Raw genomic sequence first — 21672 nt, forward strand, 5'->3', positions numbered from 1 at the left:
GAATTGTATGTATGCTAAAGATGTGATCAGAAGTCTTCTTCATTTAAAGTATCCATGAACTGAGAGGAATATGGAGGCTGTCATATTGATTTCCTGTTAAACAATACCAGTTCCCTGGCGGTGCTGCTGTTCTCTTCTGAATCACACACCTGAAACAAGCATGCTAATAATCCAGTCAGACCTCAGTCAGAAACTTCTGATCTGCATGCTTATTTAACCACTTGAGGACCGCAGTGTTAAACCCCCCTAAAGACCAGGCCATTTTTTAACAAAAAGGCCACTGCAGCTTTAAGGCCTCGCTGCAGGGCCATCCAACTCAGCACACAAGTGATTCCCCCCTCCCTTTTCTCGCCCCCCAGATGTTTATTTTTTTCTTACAAATATTTATCTGATTATTTTATAAATAAATTTTACTATTTATTTATATTTTTTTTTACTCCCACCTCCCTCCCTCCCCCCACTAGCCAATCAGCGTGATCGGCTGTCATAGGCTTCAGCCTATGACAGAGGATCACTCCCATAGCTACAGAGGGAACAGCCGCGTCACACGGCTGTCCCCAATACAGCGCTGCCTTAGATCGCATCGCTGTATGTGGTAATTAGACGGCGGTTTTGCCGTCTAACAGTGCCATCTAAATGATTGCAGCTGGGAGACTGAAGGCGGGCGGAGCTCTGCCTACCAAGTGGAGATGCGCGCGTATCTGCGCGCGCGATCTCCTGCAAAACAGGCCCGCAGGACCTTACACCGATAGGCGTTAGGGGGTCCCATCGGCGTGACGCGGTGGACAAGTAGTTAAGAACTATGGCTATAGGTTTTAGAGGCAGAGGATCAACAGGACAGCCAGGGAATGTGCATTGTTTAAAAGGTAATAAATATGTCAGCCTCCATATCCCTCTCAGTTCAGATATGCTTTAAAGGGTTACTTAAGCCTAGATGAAAAAATCAGTTTTACTCACCTGGGTCTTCTACCAGCCTCCTTCAGCCATCCCATGCCCTTGAAGTCACTTGCAGATCCTCCTGTCCCCCGCCACCAGCTAGTTTTGTTTTTGGCCGACAGGCTCACTGCGCAGGCCTAGCCACGCGTCTCCTTTTTTGCGTTCCTGTTCGAGGCACCACAACTCCCAGCATGTCCCCATAGAAGAACTACAGCTCTGGGAATGCCCCCACAGAGGCACCACAGCACTCAACAACCCCCACAGAGACACCACAGCACCCAGCATACCCCCATTAATGCATCACAGCACCCAGCATGCCCACATAGAGGCACCACAGCACCCAGCATATCCCAATTGATGTACCACAGCTCCCAGCATGCCCGCCAATGAGGCACCACAGCTGACTTTGCATTGGGGACATCTGGGGCACCCCAGAATAGATCCGGGGCACGTGCCACTAATCTTTGGGGCTAGCGACGCCCTACGACAATAATAAAAATAATTTACTTGCAGTATGATAGTGATCATTAAAGTTATCTTTGTAGAGAAAGAATGTATCTAATTGCTTCTTGAACATTTCTTTTTTTAGTATTGCTCCAAATGATCCTGATATAACCACAATCTACAGCGTTGTACGTAAACCATGCAAGGCAGAGGTACGTTTTTGAACTTAGATAATTCATCTTAATTTCATCTGTTAGGTTTAAAAACATAATTTTTTAAAAATTCATTTGCACTGTAGGGCTGGGTCCACACTGCACTACAAAAAGTTCCGTTTTATGCAGGGTTTTAAAGGGACACAGTTTATATTTTAAAGTGTTTCCTGCCTAATCTTTAAAAAATGTTTTTCTAAAAACTATAAGGTGTTTTTGAAAAAAAAAATCCAGCAAAGGAGCACACCAGAGAAAAGGAAACATTTGTTGGCAATATTTCCTATTTTTACCTTATATAAATAGATATTAAAAATTGTATATTTAAAGGATACCCGAGGTGACATGTGACATGATAAGTTAGACATGTGTATGTACAGTGCCTAGCACACAAATAACTATACTGTGTTCCTTTTCTTATTTTTCTGCCTGAAAGAGTTAAATATCAGGTATGTAAGTGGCTGACTTAGTACTGACTCAGACAGGAAGTGACTACAGTGTGACCCTCACTGATAAGAAATTCCAACTATAAAACACTTTCCTAGCAGAAAATGGCTTCTGAGAGTAAGAAAGAGATAAAAAGGGGAATTTCTTATCAGTGAGGGTCACAATGTAGTCACTTCCTGTCTGAGTCAGTCACTTACATACCTGATATTTAACTCTTTCAGGCAGAGAAAGAAAAAAAGGAACACAGCATAGTTATTTGTGTGCTAGGCACTGTACATACACATGTCTGTCTCATCATGTCACATGTCACCTCGGGTATCCTTTAATAATAAACATAGTAGAGCACAGGTACTCCAGTCCTCGAGGGCCATATCCATGCCAGGATGGACTGAGAAATAGACAAATGTTTTCTGCTTGATGAACCACACCTTTCCTGATTCATTTCCATCAAATAATTTGAGCTGTGCCAAAAGTGTGTGAGGACCTCGGCCCTTGAGGACTGGACTTCAACATCCCCGTTAAGTAGAGTAAACGACTAAAACAAATTTGGTGTATAAAAAGATTGAATATATACATGTCATACACGCAAAGTGAGAAATCCAGGCAATGCCTAAAGTGAGCAGGCAAAGTATGAAATTATGATTAAAGTGAACCTTAAGAGTAAAAAATAAATTGAGTTTTACTCACCTGGGGCTTACCTCAGCCCCCTGCAGCTGATCGGTGCCCACGACGAGTCGCTCTGATGCTCCGGGTCCCGCTGGCCGCCAGCAGGACCCGGAGCATCAGAGCTACTCGTCATGGGCACCGATCAGCTGCAGGGGGCTGAGGTAAGCCCCAGGTGAGTAAAACTCAATTTATTTTTTACTCTTAAAGGGAACCTTAACCGGCGGGGAAAAAAAAATCACTTACCTGGGGGCTTTCCCAAGCCTCCTGCAGCCGTCCGGTGCCCGCGCCGGTCCTTCAGTGCCCTCCGGTCTCCCTCCGCCGCTAAGTTTCGTTTTCGGACGACTGCCAGTCGTCCTCGGGCCTCTTCCGCATTCATCGTCGTAAACTGCAGTAAAGCGCGTCCGCATGACGCCAAACGTGTCATGTGCATGACGCCAAACGCGTCATGCGGACGCGCTTTACTGCAGTTTACGACGATGAATGCGGAAGTGGCCCGAGGACGACTGGCAGTCGTCTGAAAACGAAACTTAGCGGCGGAGGGAGACCAGAGGGCACCGAAGGACCGGCGCGGGCACCGGACGGCTGCAGGAGGCTTGGGAAAGCCCCCAGGTAAGTGAGTTTATTTTTCCTCGCCAGTTAAGGTTCCCTTTAAGGTTCACTTTAATATTATTTTGGATTCAAATAATGGCAGCTTCTTCTGTGGCACTGCATGCTTCATATTTTGCACATTTCCTCCATATTCTGTACAATATTTCATCAAGAGGTGGCGCTCACGGTGTTAGTTTCAAAGCTCAGTAACTGTACATTATCAATAAAACATTATCAATAAAACATTAAAAGTCCATCAATAAGGTTAACATAAACAAATCTTCATCAGCTCGGATTGCAAATCTTCAGATGTATGGAGGCCACCACCAACACCCTTTGTGTGCCACTCACCGCAAGATGCAGACCAACCAATGGTCTATATACACATCGGGACCGTTCCCGGGTCGTCCCCCACCTCTCTGGCACCAAATAATAGACCACTCCTCCTTTTACTCCGACCTTCCTCTTGGTTAACCTCAATACAAAGCCTCATATAGTACAGTAATGCTTTAAAATATTTATTAGTAAAAAAAACAGATTGCACTCACATGCTCCTCTAAAAATTTCGCTTAGAGTAATTTGTTTAAACGGGCTCTCCCCCGTATTGATGGCCAGGGCTGCCAGCAGGACCCGGAGCATCAGAGCTACTCGTCGTGGGCACCGATCAGCTGCAGGGGGCTGAGGTAAGCCCCAGGTGAGTAAAACTCAATTTATTTTTTACTCTTAAGGTTCACTTTAATATTATTTTGGATTCAAATAATGGCAGCTTCTTCTGTGGCACTGCATGCTTCATATTTTGCACATTTCCTCCATATTCTGTACAATGCCTAAAACTTAATATGAGTAGAACAGAGCTAAGCATTTCCCCCATCTCTGTGCACCTCTCTGCCTGAAATAACAATAAATGTTAAAGGGACGATCCGAGCAACCTATAAATAAAAAAAATCTACTTACCTCGAGCTTCCTCCAGTCCCTGGCAGCCGTTCTGTTCCCTCGCAGCAGTTTCGGTGGTTCCCGGTCCCCTCCAGTGCAGGTGTCAACCTCGCAAGGTCGGCATCTTCCTGCACTCCCCTGTGCTCCAGCATACCTGACGTCATCCGGGCAGTACTGCGCAGGCGGTACAGTCCGGATGACGTCAGCGCGACTTAGAGCCGCTCGCGCAAGCGCAGTGGACATCTTGCGCCGGAGGGGACTCCGGACCACCAGCGTGGAGCTGAGTTGCGGCGAGGACACAGGACAGCTGACAGGGGTTGGAGGAAGCCCCAGGTAAGTGGATTTTTTTTTATTTTTAGGTTGCTCAGATGTATCCTTTAATAACACCTCTATAACTTCAGATCCCAAAGCAGTGTGCTTAGGGGTAATATTTGACTCTTCTCTCTCTTTTATTCCTCACATTCACTCTCTACCCAGCTCCTGTCATCTCCAACTTAAAAACATATTTCACACCCAACCTCACTAGTTCCCAAATACCAACCTAATCGCAATCTCAGATCTGCACAACCTTCTTTTATCCTCCTCTAGAATCACCTCCTCACATGTACGTATACTAGTCTCTTCACGTGCTTTACCCCTCCTCTAGAATGCCATTCAACAACATATCTGTCACTTACCAACCTTTGAATTCTTTAAACGCTCCCCCAATACTTTTAAGACAAGCATTCAAACTAACTTAGGCCATTCCCCCATTGACCTCTGATAAAGTTTTACTCCTCACTAGATAACCTAAAAACACACTGACTGCATGAATACTGTATATTACCCCACCTCTTGTCCCACCACCACCATTTCTTTAGATTGTAATGTTGCAAGGGCAGGGCTCTTTTGCCTTTTTGTGTCTTGGAATTTGTTATACATTTTCTTCATCGTGTTACATTTGTCATGGTAATTACCAATTCTGTGTTTTGTCCATATTTGGTGTATTATTATTATTGTCTGCAGGCAATGGGATGCTCAAATCCGAATTCGGGTGAAACCCGGATAGTAGCTATCCGGATTTCACCCTGTTAATTACAATCACCTGTGCGGGCTGGGCGGGGGGTCAATCTTACCTATCTGACGTCTTCTTTGGTCCGTCCCTCGGCGCCTCCCACGATGCTCTTCACGCGGCGGTCACGTGATTACAAACACTTCCTCCCACTTCCTCCTTCCGGGTTGAAGGAGGAAGTGTATAGTCACATGACCGCCGCTTGGAGCGCATCGTGGGAGGCGCCGAGGGATGGACCGAAGAAAACGTCAGATAGGTACAGGTGATTGTAATTAACAGGGTGAAATCCGGATAGCTACTACCCGGGTTTCACCCGAATTTGGATTTGAGCATCCCTGATTGTCTGTATTATTATTATGTACTCCATGTTTGTATTTCTTACCTTGTACAGCGCCACGGAATATGTTGCCACTTTATAAATCAATATAAATAATAAAATATAAACTAGCAAAGTATGAAAAGCAAAAGAAGAGCTGCCTGTGCAGTGACAGGCAAGTCAGCAAAGTATAGAACAGACACACAAGGACAGATATTTTATTGAATGGGGTTCATGCTTTATGCGCTCTTTGCTTCAGTTTTGAGAATTCTGTTCAATCTGTTGAAGGTAATATACAAGCAAAATGAAATCTGGAAATAGCGACTGAAAGAAAAAATGCCCTCCTGCATCTTTGGGGGAATCTTGAACCTACTCCATAGGTGGCCACACAACATACATTTTTTTTTTTAAATATCAATTCAATTATTACAATACATTTTTCTGACTGATTTTAACATTTTAAAAATCTGACTAATGTACGACACGCATATGTTCAATTTTTCCCCAATTATGAAAAAAAAGATTGAAAACTTAGAAAAAAATGCTTGGGTCTGTAGATCAAGAAATTGTCAATATACCCTAAGGTGGGCGATACAATAAAATGATCCAATTTTACGACAATTTAATAAAAGCAATCAGCAATCCCGTTTTTTTCTATGATGTAAGTCGATCGGGAATGGTGGATTTTTCTGATAATTTTTTATGAAAATTGAATGGTGTAGGGTAGATTGTCAATTTATTAATGTATACACCCGAGCAATTTTTTTCAGAGTTTTCAATTTTTTGTTTAATAATTGGGAACACATGGGTGTGGTACATTGGTCAGATTTTTTGAATGTTTCAATCAATCAGAAAAACCTGGTGAGGTTGGCCTCTGCACCGTCGGGAGCCAGCAGGTGAGAGCGAGCTGCGATGCGGGACTTAGCAGCTGCCAGTGGCTGGAGGAAGCCCCAGGTAAGTCAATCTTTATTTTTTTATTTTTTTTTTAGCTAGCCTGAACATTCCTTTAACGGTTTTAAACTCTGACAAGATATTCAATAAAAATGTATTTTCCTACTTTTTATAACCCATACAATTATCATATTTGCTTTTGTGCACAAGTATTATTATTCATTTAGAAATTATTACTTCCCAAAGTTCAGTTTATTTACTTTGAAAGCTGCTGGTGCATTTTATTCATAACTGTTTATTCATAACTGTAAATGCACCCAGTAATGATTTCTGCGCAGTGTTTCAGTTCAGGATTTATTAGCAGAAGTTTCTGCACAGTCAGAGATTGTTTACTTACCTCCCTGGCGGTTAATTTTTTTTTTCAAATGGTAAAAAAAACCTTTTTTTTTTTATTTTATTTTTTTTGTTTCATGTAAAGCTACAGTGGTAGCTACATGAAACACCACTAGAGGGCGCATGTGGCCCTCTAGTCCGATCGCCGCCGGCAACAATAGCAAACAGGGGAGCGCGTATATAACGCGTTCCCCTGTTTGGCTTCTCCTGTCGCCATGGCGACGATCGGCATGACGTCAGCCGACGTCCTGACGTCAGGCGCACTCGATCCAGCCCATAGCGCTGCCCGGAACTCATTGGTCCGGGCAGCACAGGGCTCTGGCGGGGGGGGGGGGGGCCTCTTCTGCTGCTGCGTGCGGGCGATCGCACTTTACATGGTGCAAATCGCCCCACCAGGGGCTGAGATATCTCCCTGCGCGGCATAGCCCGAGCTCAGCTCGGGCTTACCGCCAGGGAGGTTAAAGCGGATCCAAGGTGAAAAACTAACTATAACAAGTAACTTGTCTATATATCTTATCTAAAGTTTAGATAGTTTACACAGCAAATCTAGCTGCAAACAGCTTAAATAGAATATGATTGATTATTCCTATGATACGACAGCAGCCATGTTGTTTGTAAACATTACACAGAGGCAGGCTTATCTGCACCTTGAGCAAAAAAAACCTAATCCCCCCTCCTCCTCCCTCCACCCCTCCCCCTCTGAAATCTCTGACTGGTAATACCTCCCCCTCCTCCTGCCCAGACTGAGCTCCCATGAGCCCTTGCTACTGTCTGAAAGTGCCTTGGCTCTCTGAAAACCTGTGGGCGTGGCTTGTTTAGTTTATAGGAAATTAAAACAAAAACAAAAAAGTATTTGGCTTGAGGAATGCCCTATAAACAATAGGAAAGGAACACAATTATGCAATGAGTAAAAGTTCATCTCGGATCCACTTTAATTGTATCAAGTGAAGAATGTAAACACAAGATAAGGTTATCACCAGTTCCAATACTGCTGCCCTTGCAGGAGAAAAAGTCAGTCCTGTGATTTAACCCTTTGAATGCTGTTGTACAAAAAAAAAATGTTTTAGTATATTATATGCTGTAAATAATCTTTTAGAGCAAAGAAGAAATGCTGGGTTTCATTCCACTTTAAAGGGAACTGAAGTGAGATGGATATGCAGGACGCCATATTTATTTCCTTTTAACCTTTTGGGGACTGCCCCTATTAGATCCTACGCTGCACTTGTGGCTGTTGTAGCCTGATGTGGCATAGGATCTACGCCGCCCGCCGTTACCGCTCCCGACGCGATCGTGCGCACCTGAGAGGGTAGATTAAGCTGTCAAATGACAGCTGACATCTCCCCTCAGTGATCAGAACCCATCGCGTATGGCTTCTGATCACGTGATCACTACGATCACCGACGGATCATAGTGGTCACTAACAGAGCTGCGGCAGTGGGGGGGGAAGAGGATTCACTCACCTCCCTGCCATTCCCCCAACGATCGGCACTCCCCACCACTGTGGCCGGCATCCCCGCTCTCTCTGACATCAGTGCCGGGTCCTGGCTTGATGCCGTAAATCAAGCGGCAACCTGGAACTGAGCGGCGCTACGAGCTGAGATGCCGGCCGGAGAGGAGGGGTCCACACACAGCAGCTCATCGCTGGAGCCTGGGAGGAGAGTAAAGGCTGTGGGCTACAGGGGGGACACCTGGCTACTAAAGGGACACCATGCCAAGCTAGTGCTAAGAGGGATCCGGCTGCCTGACCCCCCCCCCCCCCCCGCATGCAAAATCACCTGCTCTTTTAGGGGGTTAGGCGGCCGGTCCCCAAAGGGTTAAAAAATACCAATGCCTGGATGTCCTGCTGATCCTCTGACCCTGAACAGGCATATGATCAGATCAGATGTGTCTGACAAAAATCTGAGAAGATTAGCCACATGCTTGTTTCTGGTATGATTTAGGCCGGCTTCACACTGCAGATTGGCCGCACCACACCACCAAAAACAGACCTTTGGGGATTACCGTGTTAGCACACGGTAATCCCTGTCTGGCATCCAGCCAAGCAGGAAGTGACGCTCACTTCCTGTTCAGTAATCGATGACGTACACAGAAGTGTATTGTTTAAATACACTTCGGCGCATGCGCAACGCAAAAGCAGGCTTTTTAAAAACACATGTGTTGCCACAGACTTACATGACTTCAGGTTTGACGCAGATCACCGCAGGAGCTGCACGGTAACGTAGGTATTGAAGCTTGTTAGATAGGGACCTTCTGGCGCAGTGTACCGCGAAGTGGGGAGTGTGAACTCCCCCATAGACTTTCAATAGGCTGCGGGGAAGTGCTGTAAATTTACCGCACAGCATTGCCTCAGTAGAGATGGGCCGAGCAGTCCACCTGGCGGGTAGTTCGAGCGGTTATCAGCTACCCGTGCCCGTGGAGGGTAGCGAACACATGGCGCGTTCGACCCGCCCCCTATACCTCGTCATTGGGCTAAACTTTGACCCTCTACATAACAGTCAGCACACACATGGCAGCCATTCAGGATGCAGTCACCCATGGACCCCTGTCTGCCCTATAAAAACACTGCAGCGTCGGCCATTTTCTCACTCTGCTGATGCTGCTATTAGTGAGAGGAAGGGAGAGGTTGCTGGAGAGATAGGGATAGCGTTAGTTGGGCTCTTGTTAGCTTGCTCCTTGCTGAAATTTGTTCCTGAAAGCACCCAAAAACAGCTCTTTTGAGGGCTAATGTTCTTCTGTTGTATTTTTTTTTTGTGTGTGTGTATGACACGAACACAGCAGAGCTATAGCCCCCTGTTGCAGCTGTGCCCTTGCTTGCTGACACACTGTATTAGATCCGTGCAGTTCTTCCCACTGTATTTGTGTGATTTAACTTACTAAAGCACAGCTCTCTTTGTTGGTGACACTGCATACATACAGCCCACAGACAGTTGCTGGCTGCTTGGTATTTGTAGTCCCACTGACTGACTGCATACTGTATTACCACCAGTGCATTTCTTCCCACTCTATTTGTGTGATTTAACTTACTAAAGCATAGCTCTCTTTGTTGGTGACACTGCATACATACAGCCCACAGACAGTTGCTGGCTGCTTGGTATTTTTAGTCCCACTGACTGTCTGCACACTGTATTACCTCCAGTGCATATCTTTCCACTGCATCTGTGTGAGTGCACACTGTATTAGAGCAGTGCATATCTTTCCACTGCATCTATGTGAGTGCACACTGTATTACCACCAGTGCATATCTTTTCACTGCATCTGTAAGACTGCACACTGTATTAGAGCAGTGCATATCTTTCCACTGCATCTGTGAGACTGCACACTGTATTAGATCAGTGCATATCTTTCCACTGCATCTGTGAGACTGCACACTGTATTAGAGCAGTGCATATCTTTCTACTGCATCTGTGAGACTGCACACTGTATTAGAGCAGTGCATATCTTTCCACTGCATCTGTGAGACTGCACACTGTATTAGAGCAGTGCATATCTTTCTACTGCATCTGTGTGACTGCACTCTGTATTAGAGCAGTGCATATCTTTCTACTGCATCTGTGTGACTGCACACTTTATTAGAGCAGTGCATATCTTTCCACTGTATTTGTGTGATTGAACGTACTATACCATAGCTCTCTTTGTGGGTGACACACTGCATACAGCCCAAAGAGAGACAGAGACAGTTATCTAGGCTGTTCTTTATTGCTGATAGCACCCCAAAACAAAAGCACTTTTTAGGGCTCATATTGTTTGTGTGTGTGTGTGTGTGTGTGTGTGTGTGTGTGTGTGTGTGTGTGTGTGTGTGTGTGTGTGTGTGTGTGTGTGTGTGTGTGTGTGTGTGTGTGTGTGTGTGTGTGTGTGTGTGTGTGTGTGTGTGTGTGTGTGCGTGCGTGTGTGTGTGTGTGAGACAGACACTGCATACAGGGCAGGCCACAGTCATTGCTGGTCCTTGCAGTTCTACTATCCTCTTCCACCTATTTCAAGTCAGCAGCACACTGTCTATCATCATAAGCTGTGCTTAGCTTCCAACTGGATCTGTTATTGATATCTTTCTGTGTCGTTTACACACTGCATACAGGACACAGTCAGTTGCTGTGCCTTGTAGTTCTACTATACTCTTTGCATGCAAGCCAGCACACTGTGTATTATAATTGAAAATTATCATTAAAATTAGAATTATTACTTTGAAATTTTTTATTTTTTATAAATACAGTTTTTTTTCTTACTAACGAATCTATACATAAATAAATAACTTAAAGTGTTTTTTTTTCAATAACCTACCTTTCCCTGAAACTTAGGAAAACTGATTCTACACTTGGTCTTATCCAAAAATGCAGAGAAGCGTTCCATTGCTTGCAAGTCTCCACTGCGTGACTCTGCATTGGAGTTGGGTGACACCACCCCCACCACGACCGGCAGCCTGACACCTGCTGACTTTTAGTGTTTTTTTTTCGGGCCATAAGATGCTGCAGACCATAACACGCACCTAGGTTTAGAGGACACAAATCAGGGGAAAAAAATGCTAAACCTGGTGCATGCATGGTACAGGGGCAGCTTATAGAACTCCCCCTCCCCCAAACTGTTTCTAACCAAATTGAAACACTTTTTAACCTAATTGGAGGAGATTCAAATCATCCAGGCTGCTGAACACTTTACCAATAAACCCCCTCCAAAAAGGCCTCCCTCTAATATCCCCAATAATCTCCCTGCAAGTTACAAACAATTTGCTAATAAAACATCCACTAAGCTATGAACAGTTGCTCACTATTACTTATGTGTTGTGGCAGAAAGGCTCCGTGTTCAAACAGCATGCAATGCACTGACTAATATGCTGAGCCACCCAAAGTACCTGCATCCAAGCATTGCTCATGTCCTGCTCTGTCAGTCATCCCGGCCAGGCATCCAAAGAGTATCCAGATTTACTGTGCATTAGCGGCAAGGAAGAGAGCATTCGCTGCTGTAATTAATGGTCTCTGATGCCTTGCTCTGTCAGTCAACCCGGACAGGTATTCACACAGTATCCAGCGTTACTGTGCATTAGCGGCAAGGAAGAGAGTATTCACCTCGGTAAATGATTGACTCTGATGCCTTCTCACACCGGGACACAAACAGTTCGCTTCCACCAATCATCATCCTTTGGGAAACCTTTGAGCCAATCCTGAAGTGGTGTTTCTGAAAGCCATGACCCCTCCGTCACAGTGCGCCATGATTGGCTGCACGCACACCATGAAGTCCCACCGGCAGAGCCATTCGTGAACTCTTACATTGGAACTTACCGCGCTGTCACGGCGGGGGAGGGCGTGGCTTTCAGAAACACTGCTCTCAGGATTGGCTGAGAACTTTCCCAAAGGATGATGATTGGTGGACGCGAACTGTTTGTGTCCCGACGCGAGAAGGCATCAGAATCAATTATTTACAGCGGCGAATGCTCTCTTCCTTGCCGATAATGCAAAGTAATGCTGGATACTGTTTGAATATCTGTCCGGGTTGACTGACACAGAACAGGGCATCAGAGACTATCAATTACAGCGGTGAATGCTCTCTTTTTTTACTGCTAATGCACAGAAATGCTGGATATTGTTTGGATGCCTGCCCAAGATTTTTCAACTGTTCAATTCATGTACGTTATCATGGGAGGCCTTTTTGGAGAAGGGAGTTTATTGTTTTAGCAGACGATCATGATAGGTAATGGCTTGCGGGACACCTTCGGACCATAAGACGCACTGACTTTTCCCCTTAATTTTTGGGGCAAAAAAGTGTGTCTTATGGTCTGAAAAATACGGTAATTGAAATTAGAATTATTACCCTGTAATGTTTTATTTTTTATAAATAAAGTTGTTTTTCTTACTAACAAATCTATACATAAATAACTTTCAATTTTTTTTTCCAATAACCTACCTTTCCCTGAAACTTATAAAAACTGCTGCTCTACTACAACTTGAGAAGGCACAGGTGTTACTTTGTACACAGCACAAGTTCTTTATGGCAGCGTACAGTTCAACGCTTGCCGACTTTCGGCAGGTATTAGCTCTGGAATTACCACAGTTATAAAATTAGCATATCAGGAAAAAAAATTGTAGAATTGTATAAGTAACTTCAATTTTCAATTAATCAAAAAAAAAAAAAAAACAACAACAACGTATTTTTAAATTTCCATCATCATGGCCTGCACTCTTGCCAACGTGCGCACAAGCACGGCCATCACTACACAAACATTGTAGTGGACTGACAGTTTATGGGAGTGTCAACTAATGACAACCCTTTGCGGCTGTTTCCGGCAGTACGTTAAACAGTGAGTTTTGTCTGTCAGTGTGAAGCAGTACACTACTTACACTACCTGATCCATGTATACACACACAAGATGTTTATGCCTCCAATTTAGCAATGCAATGTGATTTCTGCCCTTTAGGGATTATAACCCTGCTATGCAGCAAATCTGTAATTTTCCCCGGGACTTTTGGCGTGTATCCCACTCCGCCATGCCCCCCCTCTAGGTGTTAGACCCCTTGAAACAACTTTTCCATCACTTTTGTGGCCAGAAACAGTCTTTGCAGATTTTAAAACTTCGCCTGCTTATTGAAGTCTATGGCGGTCCGCCCGGTTTGCGCAACCTCGAACTTTTTCGGAAATTCGCATCCGCGGACCCAAAATCTGAGGTTCGAGCCATCTCTACGCCTCAGTGTGAAAGGGCCCTCAGATTCTACTGCAGTGAAAAAGATCAGCAGGACAGCCAGGCAACTGGTATTGTTTTAGATGTAATAAATATGGCAGCTTCTATATACCTTTCTCAAAATAAAAACGAAGAGCAAATCAAAATGTTGTAGCCTTCCCTGGTGCAACAAATAGCTCAGTGGCCATTTTCTTCCTCTTTCCAGCTAGAATACCGGGCATTTTATTTTTCAAATCCATCTCGTCAATTAAAGGTTATTTCACTTTTTTTTACACTTTGCCAAAAGATTGCCTGTCAGGTGGTGGATTCACTGCCGTCTTCAGCTGCCCATGTGAGATGGGTCAAACAATGCAGACATTTTCTAATATTTTCCTCAGGGCTGGGGAGCAGTGTTTCCAACCTTTCACGTTATTTTTTACTGACAAATACCTTAAAATTTACTGACAAAAGTTCTTTTTTACTGACAAAACCCCCTGCGCCGCCCGTAGCACGGTGCGCCGAAAAAATGGGCGTGGCCACGCAACAGAATGTGAGAGTGGCCATGGGTGGGGCCAAATATACATGATTTTAATAGTGCTGTGAAAGGTCTGCCAGGGAAGTTTGAGCTCTGCCATAGTGTTTCCCCCCCTTCCCTCAAAATACATGTAATCTTACAGCATTTCACCAAAAATCCACGTAATCTGTCAGAGGTTCTTCCAAAATACAGATAATATGGCAGTGGCTTTTCACCAGTAAATGCACATAATAAGAGACAGCTTTTCACCAGTAAATGCACATAATAAGAGACAGCTTTGCACCAGTAAATGCACATAATAAGAGACAGCTTTTCACCAGTAAATGCACATAAGAGACAGCTTTTCACCAGTAAATGCACATAATGGCAAACAGCCAGTGTCCTCAGTATATGTAGCCAGCAGATATATGTGCCCAGTATATGTAGCCAGAGGTATATGTCCCCAGTATATGTAGGCAGGGTTATATGTGCCCAGTATATGTAGGCAGGGTTATATGTGCCCAGTATATGTAGCCAAGGTTATATGTGCCCAGTAGATGTAGCCAGGGTTATATGTGCCCAGTAGATGTAGCCAGAGGTATATGTGCCCAGTAGATTTAGCCAGGGTTATATGTCCCCAGTAGATGTAGCCAGAGGTATATGTGCCCATGGGTAGCCAGGGTTATATGTGCCCAGTAGATGTAGCCAGGGTTATATGTGCCCAGTAGATGTAGCCAGAGGTATATGTGCCCAGTAGATTTAGCCAGAGGTATATGTGCCCAGTAGATGTAGCCAGAGGTATATGTGCCCAGTAGATGTAGCCAGAGGTATATGTGCCCAGTAGATGTAGCCAGGGTTATATGTGTCCAGTAGATGTAGCCAGGGTTATATGTGCCCAGTAGATGTAGCCAGGGTTATATGTACCCAGTAGATGTAGCCAGGGTTATATATATGTGCCCAGTAGATGTAGCCAGGGTTATATGTGCCCAGTAGATGTAGCCAGGGTTATATGTGCCCAGTAGATGTAGCCAGAGGTATATGTGCCCAGTAGATGTAGCCAGGGTTATATGTGCCCAGTAGATGTAGCCAGAATGTATATGTGCCCAGTAGATGTAGCCAGATGTATATGTGCCCAGTAGATGTAGCCAGAGGTATATGTGCCCAGTAGATGTAGCCAGAGGTATATATGTGCCCAGTAGATGTAGCCAGAGGTATATGTGCCCAGTAGATGTAGCCAGAGGTATATGTGCCCAGTAGATGTAGCCAGGGTTATATGTGCCCAGTAGATGTAGCCAGGGTTATATGTGCCCAGTAGATGTAGCCAGGGTTATATATATGTGCCCAGTAGATGTAGCCAGGGTTATATGTGCCCAGTAGATGTAGCCAGGGTTATATGTGCCCAGTAGATGTAGCCAGAGGTATATGTGCCCAGTAGATGTAGCCAGGGTTATATGTGCCCAGTAGATGTAGCCGGAATGTATATGTGCCCAGTAGATGTAGCCAGATGTATATGTGCCCAGTAGATGTAGCCAGAGGTATATGTGCCCAGTAGATGTAGCCAGAGGTATATATGTGCCCAGTAGATGTAGCCAGAGGTATATGTGCCCAGTAGATGTAGCCAGATGTATATTATGTGCCCAGTAGATGTAGCCAGGGTTATATGTGCCCAGTAGATGTAGCCAGAGGTATATGTGCCCAGTAGATGTAGCCAGAGGTATATGTGCCCAGTAGATGTAGCCAGGGTTATATGTGCCCAGTAGATGTAGCCAGGGTTATATGTGCCCAGTAGATGTAGCCAGGGTTATATGTGCCCAGTAGATGTAGCCAGGGTTATATATATGTGCCCAGTAGATGTAGCCAGGGTTATATGTGCCCAGTACATGTAGCCAGGGTTATATGTGCCCAGTAGATGTAGCCAGAATGTATATGTGCCCAGTAGATGTAGCCAGAGGTATATGTGCCCAGTAGATGTAGCCAGAGGTATATGTGCCCAGTAGATGTAGCCAGAATGTATATGTGCCCAGTAGATGTAGCCAGAGGTATATGTGCCCAGTAGATGTAGCCAGAGGTATATGTGCCCAGTAGATGTAGCCAGAGGTATATATGTGCCCAGTAGATGTAGCCAGAGGTATATGTGCCCAGTAGATGTAGCCAGGGTTATATGTGCCCAGTAGATGTAGCCAGAGGTATATGTGCCCAGTAGATGTAGCCAGATGTATATGTGCCCAGTAGATGTAGCCAGGGTTATATGTGCCCAGTAGATGTAGCCAGATGTATATGTGCCCAGTAGATGTAGCCAGATGTATATGTGCCCAGTAGATGTAGCCAGGGTTATATGTGCCCAGTAGATGTAGCCAGATGTATATGTGCCCAGTAGATGTAGCCAGATGTATATGTGCCCAGTAGATGTAGCCAGAGGTATATATGTGCCCAGTAGATGTAGCCAGATGTATATGTGCCCAGTAGATGTAGCCAGGGTTATATGTGTGTGAATGTGTTAAGCTTGGAGGTGTAATCTCCACAGTCAGCATGCAACACATAAGCTGACGTGAAGGAGGTACACACACCAGCACAAGGAATCAGGATATCCCCAGTTTAGTGGAGGAGAGGACTGACTCCAATAGGAGATTGTGGTGCACAGAGCCGGTGCAGATCCGAACAGCCACAAACAACACTTTCGTAATAACGTCTCAGCGCAAAGTAGCGCTGAGCGCATAAACCAGGACTGAGGAGATCAGGACAGGTAGACAGAATGAACGCTTGCTTAACTAGCCACTACTTAGTGACAGCAAGCGTCCACAATAAAACAGACTGGAATGAGGTAGCCAATGCGTTTGCAGCGATGGCGTGCCTCACCAAGACAGGACAGGATAGTCAGGAAACAGCAGGATCAAGATAGATGAACATAACACAGATAAATATACAATAAGTATGATTTCCTAGCGTATTACAATTACAGCTATCAATAAAACTATTTGTAACGTCTGACTAACATATGTATATATCGGCAATGAACCGATATATGACATAAGCAGGAACACTGACTTAGGACTGGAACGATACAGGGAACAGGACTCAGAAGGATTCGCTATCTCTTTGCAGAGATGAACGCAATCCACAAACGGTAACAGGACAGGATTCAGAAGGATTCGTTATCTCCTCGCGGAGATGAACGCAATCCACAAACAGGACCAGGAACAGGATAACTAGCTCAGCACGGGTGATCACGATACGCGCAACCACCAAAACGTGCTGGAACGCTGACTAACGGAACACAGGGTATAAACAGTTCGTGTACGTATATATCAGCGACACTGATGTATCAACGTAACACGAATACAAGGAAAATAACAAAATGTGCAAGTATGCGTATATATTGGCGATGAACCAATATATGACACAAGACAAGCAGAGTAACAACTTCTAGAACAAGAGCAGAACTAGGAGGACTCGCTGACCCCTTCGCAGGAGGGTCATCCAATGGGAGCAGACCTGCAGATTCCCACACAAGTGAATGGTAATTAATCACAGGCTGATAGCAGGAAAAGGCAGACAATGATATGCAGCCTGCAGGAAAGGGATTGCCCCTCCATTGCAGCAGACAATGTTTGTTTACACAAAAGCATATTAAACTGTCATTAACTTCAGAGCGACTGCAGATGGAATCAGCAACTAGTTTAAGTGCAAACCAAACTATGCAAGCAAATGCATGTAATGACATTAGAACTGCTTGGTTTGCAATACCACTGCAGTCAGCAGTAAACGCTGCAGAAGCGATCATAACAGAATGAGTGGCTGGCAGTGGCGGAACTTACCTGCGTCTTCTCTCGTCGCCGGCGCGGGATGATCTGCCGCTACTCTGGTCTGGTCCAGACCAGAGCAGCAGAACTTCCGGCGCAGGAGCGAGACGGAAGGTAAGTCCCGCCCGCTGCCAAACGCCACTGCCAGACAGACCAGGAGGGGGACAGTCAGCGAGGGAGGGAGAGCACGAAGGTGAGAGAAGGGGGGGGGGATTGCCCCCCTTCTCCACCGCTGCCCACAGCTCTCCCTCCACTGCGCTGCTGTCCTCCTGCAACAGAGCGGGCGGCCAATAGGCCGCCCTTTTACGGACGCTACTGAATTCCTTACGGAATTCACGGGCAGCGTAATTTGTATAAAAAATTACGGGCTGCCCGTAAATTTACGGGCGGTTGGCAACACTGCTGGGGAGTCAGAGTCGGGATCAGAGCATTTGTTGGGTACCTGGAGTTGGAGCTGGTAGTTTCATAATTTTAGGAGCCGGCAGGGCTGTGGAGTCAGTCAAGGAGCTGGAGCAATTTTTGGGCACCTGAAGTTGGAGTTGGTGGTTTCATAAACTGAGGGGTCAGATGATTTTTGTACCGACTCCACAGCCCTGATTTTCCAGCCATTCTATACGATGTTCTTTGCCTGTAACTGTATGTGTTCTTTTTCCCCCTAGTATGAGAACATTGCCCTTGAACACAAGGCTGATGAAGACTCCCAGGATGACATTCACTATTCTGTTATAACCAATCTGAATCAAAAGCCGTCAGACTCAGAACGAGGGCGAGACCCTGAAGTAGAATACGCTATGCTCAGACATACATAACTCCTTTTTTACATTACTTTCATCATTTTGTGTTGAAGCACTTGTGTACTAAAGTTTACTGAGCCCATATACCATTACTTGTGCAGTGTTGCAAGTACCATAATGTAACTCTGAGTGCTTTTGTGCTTATGCTCCATATCCTTTACTGTGTACATGGGAAACCTTCATAAATCTGAGACTTACACTTAACAGGTCTGGACTGAGCGCATATACCATTACTTCTGCAGCACTGCAAGTACCACAATTTAACTCTGAGTGCTTTTGTTACACTCCATGGGCCAGATTTATCAAGAGTGTCTGAGACAAAATATTAGTAGGTTTTTAGAAATCCGTGCAGAGCTGTCTCAGACATCTTAAGAAATCACTAGACAGTGCAGATTCCTTCTTAAACTGTAAGGAATATAAGGAGTTAGGAAGGTCTCTCAGGCAGTGCAGTGTGTGAGGGAAATTGCTGTTGCTGAGGTAACCAACACACCTGCTGTCAGCAAGCTCTGAGTGAGGGGGGAGGAGCCCTTGACACATCACATCTAGTCTGCACTATCTGTAGAACTGCTAATGAGCACTTCTTATCTGCAGCAGTTAAGGAATGGATTTGCACTGTTCTTAACTGTAGTGTAGCTCTAGAAATCCATGCTAAACTGCTGCTATTACATAGGCTTTGGGAAGTTTCTTACTATCATGCAGAACTGTTCTTCTGCTGGTTAGAACAGTTTTAGAAGAAAACACTGTCGGTAATGCTTTGATAAATCTGGCCCCATATCCTTTCCTTTGTGCCTGGGAAGCCTTTATAAATCTGAGGCTTACACTGAACAGGTCTGGACTTCATACTTGGAGCTCCACCCTTGCAGCAGTGTCTGAATTGCACACCGAAATCCAGTAAAATTTCAGTCAAGCATCTGACTTGCATGCTTGTTCAGGGTCTATGACTAAATGTATTAGAGGCAGAGGGGCAGCAGGGCCGGTTCTAGCTCCAATGGGGACCTGGGGCAAAAGTAGGTTGGGGGCCCCCTTGGCACCCCCTTGCAACCAAATCAACCCAAGGGCCCCTGAGCCGTCTGCAAGGCCCAACCCCCCCCCCCCCCCCATCATTAGGTGTCCATAATATGCCCCCTTGGGGATCCCATTATTCACCTCCTCCTCATTCTATGTGGAGTGTACACACAACATCCCCGCTCTCATGGGTCACCATAGCTGGAGGGGAGGAGGGGCACCTTTGTGGACCCGCACAAGCTCTGTGGCCCTAGGGGCAATTGCCCCCTTTGGAAGTACCGGCCCTGCAGCCAGGTTATGTGAAATGCTTAAAAGGAAATAAATATGGCAGTCTCCATATCCCTCTTGCGTTAGGTGTCCTTTAAAGGGGGATTGTGAGACATAAAATCAAATTCCATTTACCCACTGCTCTTTGTTCTCTTTGTTTATTATGTAGTCTACATCCTGACCCTGTATTGCAAGCATTCCAATACAATCATAAATGTTTCTGCTGTAATGAACCTTATCTCAGTCAGCCGGGCTTTATTCTGATACATTTCCAGGGAGAGGGAAGCTTGTTATCTCCCCTCCTACATTCCTGCTTCTCACTGATTGGCTGAGGGCAGTTCAGTGTGACACGAGGCTGAGAAGGCAAATACACCCCACGCCTCTGCATTATCTGCTAAAATCTGATATATGCTGTGCTCACTTGTTTACAAAGCAAGCTAGACATAACAGTGCAGATCCCACAGAGCTCAGTGGGGAGGAGGGCAGGCAATGCATACGCCAGGCAGAGGAGAAAAAAAAGAGTAAGGGTCCTTTTACACTTAATGCGTTGGTATGCGTTAATGTGCGTTTTTTCCATAGCAGTGCATTGTGAAAAAGCTTTCAGTTAAAACGTGTATAGTGGGCACTGAGCCATAGCAAAACATGGGCGTTACTTTGAAAATCAGTTTTCTTTCAGTTTTAACTGAGAGCAACTCAACTGATTAAGTATAAAAAGGGCCTAAGAGAGGAAATTACACCAGGATTGGCTTCAGTCAGAGGCAGTAAAGATATAAAATTATTTATTGTATAAAATTCACTGAAATCACGATGTGGAGCATACAGTACATGTGTTATGTAAGTAGAACAAGTATTTATCTACTATTATATGTGTTTTTTTGCTGGGATAGTATGGCTGACCCTGCTGCTTTAAAGCATATCTGACTTTGGGAGTGGGGAAGTTAGGTGGAAGCCACTGGATGTACCAGAAAAAAGGATCCTCTTATAGCCCACAGTTCCAGCAAAAGGTTCCATCCAGGGCCGGGCCGAGGCATAGGCTGGAGAGGCTCCAGCCTCAGGGCGCAGTGTAGGAGGGTGCGCACAATTCATTTAGCTGTCATTCCCAATTCTGTTTGAAGCAGAAAGAAATAAGAAAAGGGGATACATGACAGTGACTGCAAGCCAGATAACTAGAGATTAAGGTGTTGGGGAGGTTGGGGGCCCTGTGGTCCTCTTAGTCTAACAGCAATCAGTGTGTGACAGCTGGGGTGGGAGGGATGGGGGGCGCACTTTGGTGTCTCAGCCTTGGGTGCTGAAGGACCTTGTCCCGCCTCTGGTTCCATCTTCTGGCTGCACTCCTTGGATGAGCGCATCTGGACTGGACATGCGCAAGGAAGGTCCACCCATGGACAGTACAACAAAGTTCTCATGCATGGCTTTTCTCACTAAGGCCCAGTGCACACCAAAAACCTCTAGCAGATCCACAAAACGCTAGAGGTTTTTGAGGCAGATTTCAGAGCGATTTTAGGCAGATTTAGAGAGGTTTTCTACACATGCCTAGCGTTTTTTGGAGCATCTTTGTGTAGCAGATGTCACATATTGTTACAGTAAAGCTGTTACTGAACAGCTTCTGTAACAAAAATGTCTGGAAAACCGCTCTGATCTAGCGTTTTTCAGAGCGGTTTTCCACTTTCCTATACTTTAAGATTGAGGCAGAAACGCCTCAGAAATCTAAAAAATGCTGCAGGACCCGAGTTTGCATCTGTGGAAAAAACGAACAGCTCCGGTGTGCACCATCCCAT

General features: G+C 45.3%; 1 protein-coding gene across 3 annotated transcripts in view; it reads left to right on the forward strand.

Moving 5' to 3' along the window:
- Positions 1 to 21048, forward strand: part of LOC137521790 (B-cell receptor CD22-like) — a 167750-nt gene extending 146702 nt beyond the window's left edge. For all 3 annotated transcript variants that reach the window (XM_068241524.1, XM_068241525.1, XM_068241526.1), the window contains 2 exons: positions 1526 to 1592; positions 18488 to 21048. In XM_068241524.1, the coding sequence (XP_068097625.1) occupies positions 1526 to 1592; positions 18488 to 18637 (217 nt within the window). In that variant the 3' untranslated portion in view covers positions 18638 to 21048. The remainder of the gene's footprint in view (positions 1 to 1525; positions 1593 to 18487) is intronic.
- Positions 21049 to 21672: the final 624 nt, after the last annotated feature.

Source organism: Hyperolius riggenbachi, chromosome 6, assembly GCF_040937935.1.
Source record: "Hyperolius riggenbachi isolate aHypRig1 chromosome 6, aHypRig1.pri, whole genome shotgun sequence".
NCBI lineage: Eukaryota > Metazoa > Chordata > Amphibia > Anura > Hyperoliidae > Hyperolius > Hyperolius riggenbachi.